Source organism: Brachyhypopomus gauderio, chromosome 21, assembly GCF_052324685.1.
Source record: "Brachyhypopomus gauderio isolate BG-103 chromosome 21, BGAUD_0.2, whole genome shotgun sequence".
In the NCBI taxonomy this organism is placed as follows: Eukaryota; Metazoa; Chordata; class Actinopteri; order Gymnotiformes; family Hypopomidae; genus Brachyhypopomus; species Brachyhypopomus gauderio.
Window position 1 is genome coordinate 5,445,675 of NC_135231.1, and position 19,808 is coordinate 5,465,482.

The 19,808-nt window shown below is 45.7% G+C and overlaps 1 protein-coding gene and 1 long non-coding RNA gene across 3 annotated transcripts in view; one reads left to right on the plus strand and one right to left on the minus strand.

The window, feature by feature from the left end:
• Nucleotides 1-286: 286 nt before the first annotated feature.
• tafa1a (TAFA chemokine like family member 1a) overlaps nucleotides 287-19,808 on the minus strand; it is a 27,422-nt gene continuing 7,900 nt past the window's right edge. Inside the window, exons 3-6 of one of the 2 annotated variants that reach the window (XM_076983733.1) lie at nucleotides 4,875-5,012; nucleotides 1,851-1,975; nucleotides 1,578-1,639; nucleotides 287-1,381 (exon numbers count right to left, since the gene is read on the minus strand). In XM_076983733.1, the coding sequence (XP_076839848.1) occupies nucleotides 1,613-1,639; nucleotides 1,851-1,975; nucleotides 4,875-5,012 (290 nt within the window). In that variant the 3' untranslated portion in view covers nucleotides 287-1,381; nucleotides 1,578-1,612. Of the gene's footprint in view, nucleotides 1,382-1,577; nucleotides 1,640-1,850; nucleotides 1,976-4,874; nucleotides 5,016-19,808 lie in introns of both variants that reach the window. The other variant, XM_076983732.1, reaches the window with a different exon arrangement.
• LOC143484807 (uncharacterized) lies at nucleotides 8,818-12,564 on the plus strand. The gene is made up of 2 exons (XR_013122722.1): nucleotides 8,818-9,060; nucleotides 9,384-12,564. It is a non-coding gene; the product is annotated as an uncharacterized LOC143484807 (long non-coding RNA).

The window sequence follows — 19,808 nt, forward strand, 5'->3', positions numbered from 1 at the left end:
CAATACAATCCACACATGTCTGTGTCTTAACACCAACTGATGGATTGAAGAGATCGTGAACTGTCCTGGAGTTGTATTATCATGGGATTTGTTCTTTCACTCATTAATGACATTAATGTTACACTTGCTTGACTTTCAGAAGGAATATTCCAATTTTGCTCTGTAACTTTCTTTAAACACAACTACAAAGTCTCATAATTCCCAGATGCCCTAAGGTTATGCAGAATTGATGCTGTATGTGTTGATCTGAAAGTGAATATAGTAACTGGTGGCCAGAAAAAAAAAATCACATTTCAACAGCTGTTTAATGAAGGCAAAGTAATAGAGAGCTGAATGTAAATTTGATTGAGCATTTAAATGTCATGGTATTTTATATCTGCATGCAGCAGCAGATTCCTATCAGACCTCATTGGCTTTGATATAATGGGTCCCTCTGATTTTTACATAGATATGGTGTGAAAGATGCTGCATCAATATATTATTAGGTAAATGACCATCTTTTTATGGACTACAACTTCACCAACATCTACACTGGATGTGGAAAAGTTCATTCATTCATTCTTCAGGTTCACTGTGCTTTTTCCATACAAACCGTGCTTTTCTTAGCTGTAGTTTCAGACAAACATACAATACAGCACAAATGTAACATGTAATTTTTATCTGTCAGGTTTTTTACTTTTATCACTTTTTTCACCGCCTTCTCATTGTCACACAAAGACCTGTAGTTAAACAATAATGAAACTGCAGGAAACAGATGTATGTCACACACAATCTCATAAATCCGTTCTGGTCAGGGCAGAAAAGTTTGAGTGTGTTCATAAAGCAAGCCAGACGATTTCTCCACTTAGTCTTCTGAGATGTCTCCTTCTTTCCACGACAAGTGAGAAGCTCTAAATGGCTGTAGAGGAGTTTGTCAGATGAGTCAACTCTGGAGAAGGAGTACCCAAGCTACCACAGAAGACAATATGTTCAGGCAAATTAAAGCTGGTACGAGAGAACTCAACAACACATGAGAAGTCTCAGATCATCCAGCATTTACAACACGAGACCAAATGTTCTGATGAAAAGAAACAATAAAATAATCCAACGACAAATAGTCTGTAGGCCATGAAGAGTTCTTCAGGCAGCCAAGAGGCAGCACTGTTTCACAGAAGTCAAATGCCAAAAAAGCAGACCCTACTGTAATGTCAGGTGAAAAGCAGACCCTACTATAACGTCAGGTGAAAGTTCACCAGCTGTCTGCCATCGGGGTCATTATTTCATCATCAGTAATTCTTTCACCACTGGGGTCACTCTTTGACCATCGGTGTCATTCTTTCTCCATTGGGGTCACTTTTTCACCATTGTGATCACTCTTTCACCATTTCATCCTCTTCTAACCCTGAGATTTGAACATTTGAAGAAGCAAACATGAATATTACATTACAAAAAAACTCATGATATGATGGTATATATATATATATATATATATATATATATATATATATATATGGTATATTTATTAATTTATTATTGAACCCCATCTATGACCTTGTTACAGGACTTCAATAGTGTTGGGTACACTGGTACATACAAACCTTTCTGATTGTGTTGCACTGAGCTGAACCCATTGCTACAATGATGAATATGGATGGGTGTTCTGTAACACACACACACAAATAGTAATCAAAATTAAGCTGTTAATTTTTTATTAATTTAGCCATGCAACATAAATGGCCCCCCACACTCCATTCATGTGCACATACAGCTGTAATAGTCATCCCTAATAGCGTTGTTTAGTGCTGTCTAATGAGCGTTCAGTAAAACTCCTCCTCTCTGGAACTAATGTCTGCAGGTGGACGGACACTCACCCTGGTGGTTTTGATCTTGTTCCCGGAGTAGCACATCCAGCCCGAGTTGTCCGGCAGGGTCTTGCACTCCTCCCCCTCCAGGCAGGGCTCCATCTCACACCACCACTTCCCGATCACTATCGAGGCTGAAGACAAACGCTGCACTCGCACGTCACCACCCCAAACTGTGGTTTGGGGAGCGCTCGTACAAACACGCTACACCATCTCAATGTCCAAAGCTAGGAGGCACCTGCTGAGACTATGCACAACACAGAACTGTCTTCTCTGTGGTCCTGCACTGCCCTTAGCATTTCAGCCAGTGCTTTTGATCAGAAACTTTGACAGACGTGTCGTATTTAACTAAAACTGCAATTATACAGGGTATCTTAATAAATAAACACCCATATAAGTTGAAGATGGCGATGATATGGAATGTTGACTCTTAGGCTGTGTTCGAAATAGCCTACTACATACTACTGGCGTACTGATCGAGCCCCAAATCAGTATGTCGTTTGCAGTATGTGACCAAAATGAAAATTTCCAGTACGCGAAACATACCCGGATGACCTACTACTTCCGCAAAATATTCCAGTACGTGAACAGAGCTATCTTCGTGGTGTACTGCATCCCATCATGCAACGCTACGTTCACGTGACCTCGTAGTATGCTTTGCTTTTGTCGCATACTGGAAACTGTACTGCATACTACTACGAGGACCAGTATGCAGTATCCAGTATGTAGTAGGCTATTTCGAACAGAGCCTTAGTCTTCTTGCTCGTGCTAACGTTCTGCCAGATGTTCATCAAGAGTGGGATGAAAGAACATCCTGAACACTCATTTCACTTTATATGGCTGTTTCCTCAATTTTCAGACACCCTGTCTAATCAGTTTTAGTAAAATACCCCCGTCCCATTTTACAGGCATAGGGTGCTGAAAAAAAACAACACTGGCAGCGGTTAAATGCTCATAGTGTATACTACGATAGTTTTCCACAAAGGTGTCATGTTTTATGCGAGGCGTGCTACATTGTGAAAAGCCTTGTACTGAGGTGAAGTGCTCCATTTGTTCATTTAAATCCATTTCATCCTGCTCCATCTAGAAGTCTAATATCCCAGCCCTATAATTCAGCCCGATTTGCTGCCAATAATAGGCGGAAATTGACATAAATACCATTTAAGTACATGGCTCAATTCAGGGCCTTGTCAAAGAAACTGACATTGTAAATCTTACAAAAAGCTATCAGTTTCACTCTGCTGTGTGAAAGTGTGATCATTTCAAATGATGTGAACTGAGGCCATTATATGCATAGAACAAGTGCTGGCACGGTGAGAGAAAATGTATCAGTGATGTGTTCGGAATGCTAAAAGCATTTCAGACATTTGTAATAACAGCATAATGATAACTAGTACTTTAACAAAAGATCCAGGACAACTGTGTTTGTGTCCACACCGAAACAAGGTGAAGAGGTTCGTGTCTAAATTTCTTTAAAGTACATTTTAGCTTCAATTGTTTATAGTTTGAATTGTAGTTTTAATAGATTTAGCGCTACTGAACAATAACACACTAACCCTTCTTTTCACCTGCTATTAATACAGGTGCAATTCAGAAAAAGCAGCTACAAACCAAAACAAAAGCCTCTGATTGTTCACAGTCTGTTCACTATGAAAGTGTGCAAATCACCACTAATTCACAAGTTATCAGCACCATGTGGCATCACTTAACTGACTTACAGCAAACTTGTTGAAGCACCTTTCCACACCTTCACACTCGCCAACATCTTTGAACTTTGTACACAGTGCAGGTAAATAGTGCAGGTAAATCTGTAGTTGTATTTGAAGTGCCCCCCCCCCCCCCCCCCCCCCACCCCCGGTTTTCTGCTCTTTCAGTGATCCTTCACTGGTTCAGCATGACCAAGGTTACAAAAAAACATCAATAAATGCAACACCTCAGGCAAGTGTTCCTTGTTTTTGATAAAAATACATTTTATCTTGCACCGTCATTCTCTAGAAGGTAAACAAAACATCTCATACATAAACTATGGCCATTCAGTATGGGTGTCATTCTGGAGTGCAAGGCTCACCTCACTGGCAGCCATCTTGGAGAGGCTTAGCTGACTTACTGTAATGGGCACCAGTGCATCTTCAATGCATACATCACCTAAGCTAAGCTGAGAACCACTAGCACCCAGACTGTCCAGCAGCAGAGAACTAGGGTTAAAGCAAACATGAGCACGTAGTCCAGCTCATGGCAAGACCAGTAATCAGCCACTCTCTACAGGCTGGTGGACTAGAAGTCTCGTCCAGATCATTAAGTGGGAGACGTGTGAGTGAGGTGATCTTTGGTCGGTGTTTCTTTGCCAGGAGTTGAGGCCGAGGTTCCCCTCACAGAAGACGCTCAGAGTGCCTCATTTGTCAAAAGGACAGAGTGGTAATAAGGACTCTCCCTGAGGACGAGCAGGTTTCTGGGGCGGGACACTACAGGAGCGTGACAGGATCTGCTCAAACGCTGCCTGTCTTAACACTTCTTGTCCTTGTTTTTGAATGTGACGGTGTCTGTCAAGACACTGCTCACAGCCAGACAACAGCAGGGATCAGTTTCTGAGCTCTCCACCTAGGGTTATGCATTGGATCAAAGTTTACTGGGTTTTCTATATTCTTTGGCATATTGTCGTCAATGTGATTAATGGATTAAAAACAATGCCTCCAACCATGGCAAGATGAATGATGACACCTTCAGGTTATGAATCAGATGCGTTGATTTATTTCAAGCTCAGCGGTACATTCAGACAGGTGTGTCCCTGCTAGCACCAACACGCATGACCCCAGAGCTCTTGTGGGCCAGCCACTCACCAGCACGCTTTGGCTGGAGTTAGGCTGGAGTTAGGCTGGAGTTAGGCTGGAGTTCGGCTGAAGTTCGGCTGTCAAAACTTGCTCTTATCAGCTTTATTAAGCATAAACCCCTGTCGCTACAGGGCCAACATGTCTGTTACCTGCCTGGGAAGTGTTAGTGCATTGTGAGTTTTAGCCTGCAGCTGAACTCACTCACCGTCCACACAGGAGGGTTTATTCCTGGTGGTCCCCGCCACTTTCCCCGGTAAGCAGGAGCACTTCACCGTCTGGGATCGCTCTTCGATCTTGTTTTTGTTGCAGCATCTGTGTGCAGCAATCACCTCGCATGTCCCTCCTTCTGTCAAAAAGAAGGGGCCAATCGATAAAAAGCATCAAACCTCCGAGACAATTTGTCCGTTGTGTCTGACCGTCCTTGTTTGCGCGACGTCTCGGGCTAGTCCTACGCCATCGCTGAAGTGCACTCTCCGGCAGTCACACATCGCCTCTCTGCAGGTCATAAGAACTGAGAAGAGCACAAAGTCCTCAAACGACAGTCCGGAAGCTGGGTGGATTAGGGTTTATCCCCTGCGGTTAGTGTGGGGCCACAGCACTTCGAAAGAATGATGGAGTGTGCGTGCCATGGCGGAGATGAGAGAGCCTGGAGCATGCTGCTATCTGTGTAAAAGTGCATTAATGAGGAGGGAAGTGGCGCAAGAGGGAGTGACAGAAAGAGGGAGAAAGAGAGGAAAGAGAAAGAGAGAGACAGAAAGAGAGAGACGGAAAGACCACATAACAAAGGCCCCGCAGTCATGCACTGCGAATGAGTGATTACCAAACGCTTGGGTGCGTCAAACCCGGGGGACCCCGCACATTCACTTCACACGCAGGCAGAATGCGGGGCTCAGGAACTCCACTTCAACTGCACGCTACACCGAACGCGGAGAAGCGAGCCTCTCAATCAGTGGCACCGCACCCATCAGAGGCGGCATGTGGTCGAGACCATGTAGCGAGTCTCTGGCGTGGAGAGACGGAGCGATGCCCTCAGGTTAGTCACGCTTGACACATGGCAGTTCTCTGAGAGCCTGCGGTCATGGCTTGTGTCATCAGAAAGAAACATCGTTTGGAGCAGTTAGACAGAGGACAAGAGACAACGACGATAGAGAGCGAGAGAGTGAGAGTGAGAGAGAGAGAGAAGAGAGAGAGAGAACAGATACATCAAGCAGCACTGCATATGATTGAAGGGGAAAAAGTCTCAGTATCGGATGAATCAAACATCTCAAAGCTCAGCTCCTGGGCCAAGTCCATCTGGAGATATAATACTCCCTGTACGGCTGGTGGTGGGACAAACAATTAAACACGAGCACTGGTGAAGACCACACCGTTAGTGCGTATTAGAGCTATTAGCTGACGCCTCGTTCTGCTGGCCAGGATTCTAACCGCATGCAAGCGGAACTGCCCTGAGTCCCTGAGGGTGGGTCTGCCTACGAGTAACGGAGCAGCGAGCACCACAGAGGGAGGAGGAGACGGCCGTGCATCCGGCAGAGAGCGGGGAGAGGACTCAGCACAGAGAGCGCAGCTGCCTGAGTTTGCTCTCCATGAATTATGAAGCAGTGAGGCTTCAGACAGAATACACAGGGGTTTATTTTCTTTAATGCATAGTTTTAATTACAGGCCTAGTTTTTGGCTTTGATCTGCGGGTGGGGATAAAAATACAGAGCAAAAAAGCAACTTCTTTACAGAAAAATACACACGTTTCTCTCCAAGTAAATAGGAGATAGGGGCTCTCAGAGGAGAAGTTGAATATAAGCTTTGTTAAATGTACTTTTAGAAATCAATAAAAATGTAAATAGCCTCTACCTCTCCAGCAGGCTTAGGGCTTTCATTAACTCCAGAGTGAATCAGTCAAAACAGTGAGGGGAGAGGGGGGGGCAAGGCCTGCTGAGGACGAACACCCAAGTCAGAGCGGTGTGGGAGAGAGGCTGCCCCACGGACTCTTCTAACAGCATATCTGAAGGTTATGACTATTTAAAAAAAAATGGCAGTGGACATCTCCGAGCCATGTACGGGAGTGATTGCTTTTCATATTATTTCACTTTGTGTAAGTGAGGGACAGATGCCTGATGAACTGCAGGGGCCATTGCTGCCACACTGAAAGACTATGTGCACACACTAATAATCAGGACATTAAACATGGAACACTATGTGCACACACTCTTAATCAGGACATTAAACATGGAAGACTATGTGCACACTCTTAATCAGGACATTAAACATGGAAGTCTATGTTAATACACTAATAATCAGGACATTAAACATGGAAGACTATGTGCACACACTAATAATCGGGACATTAATCATGGAAGACTATGTACACACACTAATAATCAGGACATTAAACATGGAAGACTATGTGCACACACTAATAATCAGTACATTAAACATGGAAGACTATGTGAACAAACTAATAATCAGGACATTAAACATAGAAGACTATGTGAACAAACTAATAATCAGTACATTAAACATGGAACACTATGTGCACACACTAATAATCAGGACATTAAACATGGAAGACTATGTGAACAAACTAATAATCAGTACATTAAACATAGAAGACTATGTGAACAAACTAATAATCAGTACATTAAACATGGAACACTATGTGCACACACTAATAATCAGGACATTAAACATGGAAGTCTATGTGCACATTAAACATGTGACATGCTCCAACTGCACTGAGAACAAGGACAGTTCCTATGGTCAGTTAAGGCCATGCATCATTGAATGTTTCTGTGTGTGTGTGTGTGTGTGTGTGTGTGTGTGTGTGTGTGTGTGTGTGTGTGTGTGTGTGTGTGTGTGTGTGTGTGTGCGCGTGTGTGTGAACGTGATATGAAACATCAACATGAAATATGAAGACCCACAGTTTCTTCGGTCCTTACTGAGTAGAGCATTTTGTTCTTCATCTTTCCCTCTTCCTCAACCTCCCAGCACGCCCCGACCAAACCACAGGGCCTCGGTCACCTCTGCGCCTCTCTTCTCTCCTGCCTGTTCATTCATGCTCATATAAATGATCCGCACATCACATGAAGCTCACACTTCACCATTAGACGCTGACTTGGAGAGCACAGATGGGTCTTACCCAGCACACTGGATCCCATTTGAGCTGTTTCATTTGGGTCGCATTAGTTGGGGTTTCTTGGACTGCAACTCTGGAATTTCATTTTTCACTTGAACTGTGGGCTCAGCGACAGGGGTCACGGCACCAGCCGTCCAGCCCGTCGCACTGTGCACTGACTCACAAGTACCTGCTCCACGCTTGCAGGCAGACAGCTGGATGGCGAGCGCTGCCTGCACACCATTTCCTGATAATGATGCATGGGAAAGGACGACGACTGTTGTGTGACAACTGCTTTATACCCTCCTGAGTAAGAATAACACAAAAGGACTAGGGCCAAAGGGGCCAGACTCCGTATAGTTAACGCCCGCTGTATCCATGCAGCGATGACTCCTCGTGATTTGTAATTGCTCAGGATCACTGGTTATAGGCGTTATAATAAAATACTACAAACAGCAATAAAATAACAGGATGGAGTGTCACACAACGCGATATCACATAAGCAGAAGGGGGAAACCGGGTGCACTGGTTTGCAACAATGCAAGGCTGCACAGATCAGCGGATAATAGAGACAGTCAAGTAAGGAAATAAAGTCTGCAGCAGATTTGCTCAGGGAAAGTGAACACGCCCGTCTGAAAAGGAGGACGAGTGCATGTGGCAGGGCGTTTAAATGGAACTGCGCCATTTTCGCTAAGAAGCGCACGGCAAACTCAAGGCGGGTTTAACAGGGACGCGGCGACTGCGGGCTGTTGTCAAATCACTCTCAATAACCGCACGCCTGTTTTATCCTGCCTCATAACAGGAGCCTCAGATCCTGCTGGCAAGGAGAAGCCTCACAGAAAAAAAACCACCATGATTTCCAGGACTCGCCAGCCCATGCTGGGCATTACACTGGTGCCAGAATGCATTACTTCACATGTGGGCCAAACGATTTAACATCGTCAACACGGTACAACACGCTTCTTCTTTTTTTTTTTGCCACATCCTGAAGTTTTCTCTAGTTATTTTGCATTTTGATAGCAGCCCACTGAAGGTTGTTTACCAGATTTAGCTGCCAAAATCAACTGAATATTTTCGATACGGAGCTGCACAAATCATTTTGTGCTTCAGGACATTTTGTGCTTTTAGCCACTGACAAGAAACGTGCTTTCCCAACTTGCTTACCTGGTTTTATTAATAAAATCTCTTGCCGTACACTGGGTCTTGGGGCGTTTATGGACTACGGCGTGTGGAATGCTCAGCTGAGAATATCTTGATGAAATCTCATCTTCAGGACTGCAGACCCGTGAGTGTGGGGCATTTTTACATTTATACATCATCCTTTAAAATCTGATTTACTGTATGACCTCCTTTGAAACACCTTTCCATGCGGAGCACTGTTCTAGACAGGTGGAGAGTCATAGACACAGCATATCTGCCTTATTTAAGGGCTTTATCTGGTGTCCCAGGCTCGTAGCATATCTCCCTTATTAAATACTTTAACCAGCATTCCAGGGAACCGCAGAGAATTTCAAAATGTGAGACTCTCAAGTCGGTAGTGAGAATTTCCATAGAAACCAGACCTCTGGTTACTGCAACCGAAGTTAGAACTTGACCATTTCATTCCAGAATGCCGCACCATCACTGCTGGTGCAAAATGTGCCGTCACCATAGCCGTTCTGGTGCGTAGACAAACCAACAGTGAGCACCAGTAACAGTGAGCTGGGAGAAGATGAGAATCAGGTGAGATGAGGCCTTTTTTTAAACAGAACGGAATCAGGAGTGATATTACGAATGTAGGACATCGCGAGTCCTTCAAAGCCCTTCAAATCCACACAGACGGGACTTTGCACTAGTGATTTAAGATCACCAGCCTCAGACACACTGTGGGACATGAGCCACAGTCTGCACATGACGCTCGGAGTGCACGACGGTGGTCCTGAAGAGGTCTCCTGTGGGCAGCTGAAGGTTTCTGCCTAACAGATGTAAGAACAGTGCAGCATAAGGTCCCACTGGAGGCCAATGAAACTGCCCAAGGATGTTATTACACATATCACTATCATTTACACTTCTCCTGCAGTACTCTTCATCAAACACACCACAACCACAAAACACAAGCCGTCAGCGTGCACTATATGGACCGCTCCATGAATACACAGACACAGGCGAGGTGTATGAACCCAAACCAAGGGAGAGTTAAAACATGCCACTGACTCTCTCAGCTGGGGTTCCACCGGGACTACACCGGGGCCCCGAGCTGACATTCAATTTAAACAGCTTCACTCAGGGTGAGAGAGACATTTGCCTGAAGTGCCACCTGCAAAGCTGCACATTGTTAAATGCCCCACCCAAGGGCAGAAATACCCTCACACGCTCACAGCCCCCACACACCCTCACTGTAGCTACACTTAAGCACAACTCTAACCTATCCTTAGTAATCAAAAATACTTTTACTCACACACACACACATTTCATGATCACGTTTCACAGGTTATTTAGTCTCGTCTGACCGGTAATGAGTCCTGTTTTCTGAGTCAAGGCGAGGCAGTGACATCACTCCTGTATGGTGAAGCAGAGCATCTGGTGCTCAGTGGAGCTGAAGGTTTTGTCAAGGTAACCACAATCCGAGCGAGAGCTCGATCTCTCTGTGTGCAGAGCCTGACAGTACTGTCAACAGCTCTGTCAACAGTAGCTAATGAGTCTGTAGATGGATCTCTCTCTCTCTCTCTCTCTCACACACACACACACACACACACACACACACACACACACACACACACACACACAGGAACTCCACTGCTGCACGCCGCTTTATCCTCTGGGGCTCACGGTGCACACACCAGTGATTCCTCCCCCGGGAGGAAGTGGGTCTGCTGGCTGATGAATTGCTGCTCTGGCACAACCCCCACAGCCAGTCTGTCTCTGATTGGATGGATAGAGAATGGCACACGTGACTGATGTTCCCCACAATCAAACGAGAGAGGAGGATGGACACTGAGACGATGAGGGTGGGGCCTTCGTCTGTCCAGGAGAGAGGAGGATGGACACTGAGACGATGAGGGCGGGGCCTTCGTCTGTCCAGCAGAGACGAGGATGGACACGGAAACGATGAGGGTGGGGCCTTCGTCTGTCCAGCAGAGACGAGGATGGACACTGAGACGATGAGGGTGGGGCCTTCGTCTGTCCAGCAGAGACGAGGATGGACACTGAGACAGTGAGGGCGGGGTTTTCGTCTGTCCAGCAGAGAGCAGGATGGACACTGAGACAATGAGTGTAGCGCCTTCTTCTGTCCAGGTGCCACTCTTCATGTTCATTTCAGGTCGGCCTGGAACACTCGGACCATCAGTGGTCCTCTGGAGAGACGAGCTCACCACGACTCCACGGGGACACGCAGGCAAGTAAACCACTGCTGAAAATGAGATGTCAAAGAATGGGGACGCTACAGCGTGCCTTAGGACTCAAGGTCAATAATGACATGAAACTGGGTTTTACTTTTTAAAATAATTCATCGTAGTCGCATAGCTGGCTATGATGTTGAAGACTTCGAGAAAGTTTTATGGAGCATTGGGATCTCTGTCTGTCTCTCTCTGTCTCTATCTCTTTATCTCTGTCTCTCTCTCTCTCTCTCCCTCTCCCTGCATCTCATCAGTCAATGTCAGTCCACTAGAGCACTAGCGTTCGGGGCTCTGAGAATGGCCTGATTCACATTGAGGAATTTTACATAGGGAAAGAGAACAGGAGGTGACAGTCATGCGTATGCTCTCAAGAGCTAAACACACTCTCTCTCTCATGCACACAAACACACACACAAGGTCATCTGTGATTCTCAAAGCCCTTAGGCACAGAGAGTTGAATTTCTCCAGACTCCTCCTTGTGCAGGCCTCTCTCCTCTGCTGCATTGCCAGCTTGTATTGTAAGGTTCTCCCCAGAAATCAATAAAAATGTCTCGTCTGTTGCCATACAGCTATGAGCAGCATGCTTTAATAAGCGAAGCACCAGAATGCACTGCAGCCTATAGTTTGTGCCTGTGATGTCTGAAGCATGACAATGAACCCTCACACCACGCCATGCACCCTCACACCACTTCATGCACCCTCACACCACACCATGAACCCTCACACCACGCTCTCACACCACGCCATGCACCCTCACACCACTTCATGCACCCTCACACCACACCATGAACCCTCACACCATGCCATGCACCCTCACACCACTTCATGCACCCTCACACCATGCCATGAACCCTCACACCATGCCATGAACCCTCACACCGAGCCATGAACCCTCACACCGAGCCATGAACCCTCACACCATGCCATGAACCCTCACACCGAGCCATGAACCCACACACCATGCCATGCACCCTCACACCATGCCATGCACCCTCACACCACTTCATGCACCCTCACACCACGCCAAGAACTCTCACATCACGCTCTCACATCACGCCATGCACCCTCACACCACACCATGAACCCTCACACCACGCCATGCACCCTTATACCACTTACACCACACCATGAAACTTCACACCATCCACCCTCACACCAACGCCATGCACCCTCACACCACACCCTCACACCACGCCATGAACCCTCACACCACGCCATGCATCCTTACACCACTTACACCACACCATGAAACTTCACACCATCCACCCTCACACCACGCTATGAACCCTCGCACCACAGCGAACCTGACATATGTTTCTTGCCTAGAGATGAAAGTTTAAATTCAGGGACAGGTGACAATGTGCACCATTGTCAAAACAGTGATTCTGTCCATTAAATGTGTGTTCATCAATACATGATGGTCTCAAAAACATTTTTAGAGTATATTTAAATCTTTAAGAGTTCATTTCAATACCTTATGAGAAAATCACTGCCCCAGAAAAAAAAAATCTATATTTCATATCATGAAATCATATCACACAGCTCTACTGTAGACAACACATTACATAATCTTATCATCTTATATCAGCAGCAATGCACCAGTCTGGAGGACTGTGTTCACAGTGAACAGGCCCAGCAGCACTGAACAGAGCACGCATAAAAGCTGATGTATGTAGGAACAGCAAGAATCATTATTTTAATATCCTTACATATATATAGAAAAAATTGTTACATGCTCAGAAAGAGTGTAGCAACACATGAGATTCCCAAATTGTCCATGTCAATATTGTCAGCAAAACATTCTGACAGCATGCAGTTCAGTTATTTCAAAATGTCCAAACAAATGTAGGTCCAAACAGCTCTCTGAATGCCCTTCAGACAGGGAACAGGCAACTGTAGACTTGTACAATTATATTTAACACAGTTAGCCATCGTGCCAGTTTTAGAGGGCGCCCAATTTTTCTACTCGTTGATAATCTTTACTATAGCTGCTTGAGCCTAAAGCTTAGCCTATTTATCAAAGAGGGGTTTGAGCACTCTCCATGGTTATAAACTGTGCAATTATTTCTCAATTGTAAGCCTGAGGGCTCAGGAGGTGGCTTGTATGTGTGTGTGTGTGTGTGTGTGTGTGTGTGTGTGTGTGTGTGTGTGTGTGTGTGTGTGTGTGTGTGTGTGTGTGTGTGTGTGTGTGTGTGTATATATGTGTGTGTATGTGCATGTCTGTGTGTCAGGGGTTGTGGATGTTGTGATTTGGTTCAAGCATGACCAGTGCTTCTTACTTCCAGAATCCACGCAAAGGGTTCTGTCAGCAACATAAAGTAATAAACAGCCTGTAACTTTATACAAAAATAAGAGGAATATGATTGCTTTTCTACCCACCTAGCATTTAAGGTCTATTACCTCGCTCACACTGTGTAATTTTCCTAGTAATAGCACAGCATTAAAGACTATTTTTATACAGATGCATTTTGGTGGCACTCGTGATGTGTATGTAATTTATTTTTGTAAGGGACTCTTTGCAACAGGGAGATCTGAAACTCTGCCCTTTCAAATGAATTCAGTTACTGTTTCCCCAATATGTACACTTCACACATGAGTGCAGCAAATATCAGTTACGAGCCGGAGAAAGCCAGCACAAAGGAACGAGACCACACACGCGCGACTCGGCATCGCCGTCCACACGCGAGGCGGAAAACCAGTCCACTGTGGGAGGCTTGTTAAACAAGCAAGTAAACAAATAAACAAACAACAAATGAGAAAAGAGAGAAGAGGATCACAGATCAGCTACCAATACTACGTGACGCCTGTGCTGATTTTATATAGAGAGTGCGGAACGATCAGAGGGAGGCAGGGAGGAGAAGAGGAGAGGAAGAGGAGGAAGACGAGGGGGAGAGGAGGAAGATGGGGGGCACGGCCGGACACAGAGGAGGAGAGAGCTGAGACCAGACCCACGGAGGCAGAATATTCCACCCCATCAATATGTGCTCGCTCCAAGCCCATCGGTGGACCGTCACATGCAGGGCAGATGAAGCAGCACACGCCACTGACTGCACAGATGATCTGGAGCGTGAAATCATATTCGCCCTCCGCTACAGGGCCTTAAGGAAGGCCACCCGGTGAGGAAATAACGCAGAGACGCCACGGCAAGATGGTAGTGGTGCCACCCTACCCCTCAGAGAAGCAGAGAGAGAGAGAGAGAGAGAGAGAGAGAGAGAGAGAGAGAGAGAGAGAGAGAGAATAAGAGTCACACTCCAGCATCTGTGGATGCGAAAGAACAAGACAGGTTTCATCACATACCGGCGGGCGTGGCAGTAACGTGGGCGTACGTGCGCGGTGGGCACACATGCTGCAGAGTTAATCACAGTTCCAGGGCTCCATCTCCTCCTCCCTGTCCTGCACTTTCTGCCCGTCCCCAGTGGACGCCCGCTACTCCCCAGAGAAGGCAGTGGGGCCAGGCGTGGTGGGCGTCCAGGCCCGGTTCCTCTCTTCCCCACGCTGCGGCTCCTGGCTGTCCGCAGTAATTACCAGTGCTTCAGCACCTCACTGGGGTCGTGATGGGACGCGTTGAGAGGCGTCATCATAAACTCAACAGCCTGAATAATTTTCCCCTCAACACTGCGGAAAAGTGTTTCAGACAAACACAATTATGCAGTGAGGGGGTTTCGGCCCACATACACAAGGAATTGAGACATGAGAGCCCACCAAACGGACAAACTCGATATGCTGTGGTACGTATGAGCAGAATGAAGCACACACACCCCACGCATTATCCAAGCGTGAGCAGTGCCACTGCTCAGTTTGTTTACTGACACACGCTAACCTAAATGTAATGGACTGGTTGACTCTACAGTTTGGACTAACTAAGTCAGCTGGGAGCCTGAGCACTACAAACTCCCAGCACTACAAACTCCCAGCACTACAAACTCCCAGCACTACAAACACCCAGCTTCATCATCCATCATCCTCAGAAACGCAGCACCTCGTAGCCTCCTCACAATTCCGTCGGCTTATAAACTGAAGCAGCCTGAGCTGTGGTCTCAGGCTTTGTATGGAGCAGCCCTTCAGACTGTGGGATACCCTACACTCCACGTCAGCACCAGCACAGCGATCGCTGGAAACCAGACATTTAAACGCCAACTAAGAATGTTTCTTGTTAAAAGTTCAACCTAAGTAGATACAGCTTGAGTTTACTGTTTCTATTAAATGCTTCATTAATGCCTAACTTGCAAACATTGTGTGTGTGAGAGAGTGTTGTGTGTGTGTGTGTGTGTGTGTGTGTGTACATGCGTGTGCTTTTGTGCATTAGGTATATATGCGCTCCTTTGTTGTTGACAAACACAGCAACTACCAAGTCCTTAATTCTGCACAAAAACTTAGAGTGTGCAGAGTTCTTAATTATCCTGCTAATTTATGAGACTGTCCTCCCTTCTGGACCCAATTAAAACCTCTAAATAGACTTTGATATAATAAGGTTTAAGTAATGGTGATTAATTCTGTGATATCTCCCTGGAGAATTCAAGACTGAAAAAATATGACATCAGTTAAAAGAATTACATGATTACATGACATACACACATGCATATATGTATTTGCAAATAATTACACAATCACACAGATACTTTGAAAAGAGTCTACAGAGTTCATGGCCTTGATAAAGAAAACAGCATGAACAGAAACTAATCTCTTCTATCTCCAAACAGTAATTAGCAATTTAACTGACTCCATCTCCTAATCAATAGCCCTGATGGCCCCTCTCACCCTTTTAAAGGACAAACGCCATAATTTTAGTGCACATTCAAGGCCATCAAATATAACTATCACAGTGACTTTTAGCTGGGTCGAGTGAGGAATAACAGAGACACATCCAGTTGAGTGATTAAAACCAACATCGCGCTCCAAACTCTGCTTAGAAATCAGTTGGTTCAAAAACTGATTCAGGCAGTGACTGGACTGACAAAGGAATATTAAATATTACAAGTCTTCCAGATTACATCATACATAAAGCCCTACAGCATACAAGAATATTATTCTGTTCTGACCAGACCACCTGAATACCAAACAGGTTAAGGCATTAGAAAGGAACCGAGCAGCTGGCGAATAAAGCACATATATAAAGCGCGTATGTGCAGGTGCACATGTATGTGCATGTGTGTGAGTACACACATCTTTTTCCAGCGTATATTTGTAATTATATGTAGCCACCCTACTTAAACCTCATACCTCATCTTATGCATGTTTAGTCACCAGTACTTAACATACATTTTCATAAGCATGTAAATGAGCAGACGCAGGACTGGGAAGCTGTGTGGTTCTGGTGGTGGTGCAGAGCTCTGTGCACTCCCAGTGAAGCATACACAATGAGGCCTGAATCACACTGGGCCAATTTAACTCTCATTACAAAGATTAGTGTTCACAAAGCCTGGGGAAAGAAAAACAAATTAATATGTCTTAATTCAAGCCTGGCTATTTCACAGCTTCACTTAATTCACATTATCTCGGATGACTCTTAATGATATACACATTTTGATCAGAACTGGGTAATGTATCTTGTCCATCCTGAAAATCTTTGTATTGAGTCCAGAATGCATTCACTGTTCACTTATAATCCAGTATAATTCTGATAAGATGCCGACCACTACCACAACCACTACAGGCGGAGTCGTCTCCCTGCTGCCTTCCCTGTCTGTCTTAGTAAACTCTGTTCTGAGCAAAATAGTGCTCAGAAACAGAAGGGACTCTAGCAAGATTTGCGCCACAGAGCGGTTTTGGGGTTCTGTACTTTCTGAAAAGGTTTGCACGGCCTTTGTATCACTTCAGTATGACTCAGTAGAGGAAGATTGCCTGAAGACCTGTCTGTCTGTCTCTGTGGCCCTCTTATTCTTTGAAAAAGACCACTTCTCTAGCATACTGCAAATATGAGGTTATTACTGATGGGGGTAACGGGAAGGGCTTTTGTTGAAGGGCTTTCGCTCACGAACACTTCTGCGTGCTATTTGTTCCTCTTACAGAAGTAGGATAAGACAAAGCCGGGCCAACAAGCACACTCTCGTGCGAAAGCACTCTCGAATTCCACAAACAGACTCAAATCCTACACTAAGTGGACGTATATTTCCAATAAGAACGTGCCACAGATGAAAACGTAGCGGCAATGTAGCGTCGAAACCTTCTAAAGAGACTCTGTGGCATTCACCAAGTAAATGCATCAGGCAGCGAATGATGGGGATACAGCAAAATGGAGTTTGCTGATGTTGTGTTTTGTTAAGCAGGTAAGAGTCCTGTCTCACAAAACTGACACTGTTTCACTGTTTAGCAGCACCACGCGCTGTTTGGCTGATCACTGCTCTTGGTTTGGTGGATAGCTGTTAGCTTAAGCATGCAAAGCGATTAGGCCACACAGCTCCCTTCCCTGCTGCTGGGGAAGAAAGGATCCAGGAGCCCCTGGAAAACTCCCGGTCTACCCCGGCATGTTTATTAATGCATGGTGATTGTATTGGAGGTTTCTGGCTGTTAGCAGTCAGCAGTGTGAAAAGACAGAGTGGAGTGTAATCAATTAAGCTGTAGGCAACCAAAATCCATTTTTCCCAACCGCGGCCTGTAGATTTTTCAATTATTCCTGCTGTTTAAACAATTACACACAAGTATGCTTGTGTTACACAGTCTGAATTATTCATTGAACCAGCAGGAAGGGATGTTTGGCAGCACACAGGCAGGGTCAAATTTCCCACCCACAGATGTGGGAAGCAGTCGAGATCCCAGAGATATAAAGCAGGTGGCCAAGTCAGACCGTGATGCATGCTGGGAAACGTAGGCAGTTCTCCTTGAGCAGTGATTGAGGGTGCACATTTAAAGCATCACATCTCCAAACAAAGATTCATTCTTCACTCCCTTTAAATCGATGACTGCCATGTGCGTCCCTCCTCTGATTAATGCACACTGCCCTCTAAATTTAGCTCTGAAAAGTTTACACACTGACAGGCCATTTGGTATTCTTCCTAAAATGTAAGAGAGCATTGCTATTCTGTGTAAAGGCCGGTGTCCGGCTGAAGACCCACTGTGTGATTCCAGGAGCCGCCTCTGTGATTCATAAATCATAGAAACACTATTTCCTCACTCACAAATGATATGCTGTATTTCCATTCCGAGATAGTTGGATAGGAGGATTTTAAGGTGGGACAACACCCGCACTCATCACTGACTGCATCCATCCTAATTCTGGAGCTGTCAACATTTGTTTCTGCAAACATATTTGCAATGCAAACAAAAGCCATAAGGAGCCTGTTTGGCCATGCAACGCTAGTTCGACTCGTGTGCTGCCGTTCGGACTAAATTGTCAGACGCTTAGAAAAAAATATTTGTTTACTGAATAAAGATTGTTATAACACAAGATCCAAAGAGCCAATTCTAATTCAGAAACAAGAAATGAAGTCAATTAGTAGAGATTAATGAAAGAAATAAATTACAGTTTCACTGTTGCTGTTGGGTTTCTATAACACCAGAGTACCTCCCCATACAAGTTATGTTCAGATAAACAAAAAACAAAAACATCCACAGCATCATATTAAATATACAGTAGGCATGGTAACATTACAGTGCCTCATAACAGTGTTATTGCAATATTCAAACACTCCGGAGAGTAAAACGGAATAATGAACAAAAGAAATATGAGACATGATAGCGGTGAGATGCATGTCTACTGGTGCAGTCTGTAATGAGGGGGAGTATGTACACACACACACACACACACACACACACACACACACACACACACACACACACACACACACACACAATCATATATGTATCTGTTTATTTTTCAGAATCAGTTTTTGGTCAGTCAGGTTACTGCAATATGGCACATTTGATTAGCCCCACAAGAAGCACTGATTATATTTATATTGCCCCCAGTTATTGGGGAGGAGGAAGAAGAAATCTCAGGAGGACAGGACAAAAGCACTGAGCGAAAGAGCGAGTGACGTGTGGTAGATAAAGGAGAGCCCAGGGCCACCACAGCACAGAGTCCTGCCATGTTCTTACAGGGAAGCGGCCGCTGTCACTAAAGATGGATGGAAGAGTCCAGGACAGACGCCAGCGTCCCGGCCCAAATAATGTGCCTTCAGGACCTCTGTTATATAAAGCTATTACAGTGTCGGTGCGGGCCAGAGTGCATGCAGGCGCGCTGCCTTTGTTTTGTACAATATCAGAAGATGGGAAGAAGCTGTGTTTGCGGTGTGTACTAGTGTGGCGAAGAGCGCACGGTCTCTCTGGCCTGTTTCACAGCCCTGATGTATTTACTGTGGTCCAGGACAGGGGAGACGCAGCAGGTCAGGAGCCCTGATTCTGTCAGAGGAGTTTTTGTCCTCAGACACAGTGGGAGGCCTGAACATGCAGGAGAGAGCATCTGTCGCCAGCCTCCACCCACACATCACCCCCACCCTCACACCTGCCCTCACCCACACCACCTCCACCCTCACATCACCCCACCCTCACACCTGCCCTCACCCTTACATCACCCCCACCCTCACACCTGCCCTCACCCACACCACCTCCACCCTCACATCACCCCACCCTCACACCTGCCCTCACCCTTACATCACCCCCACCCTCACACCTGCCCTCACCCACACCACCTCCACCCTCACATCACCCCCACCCTCACACC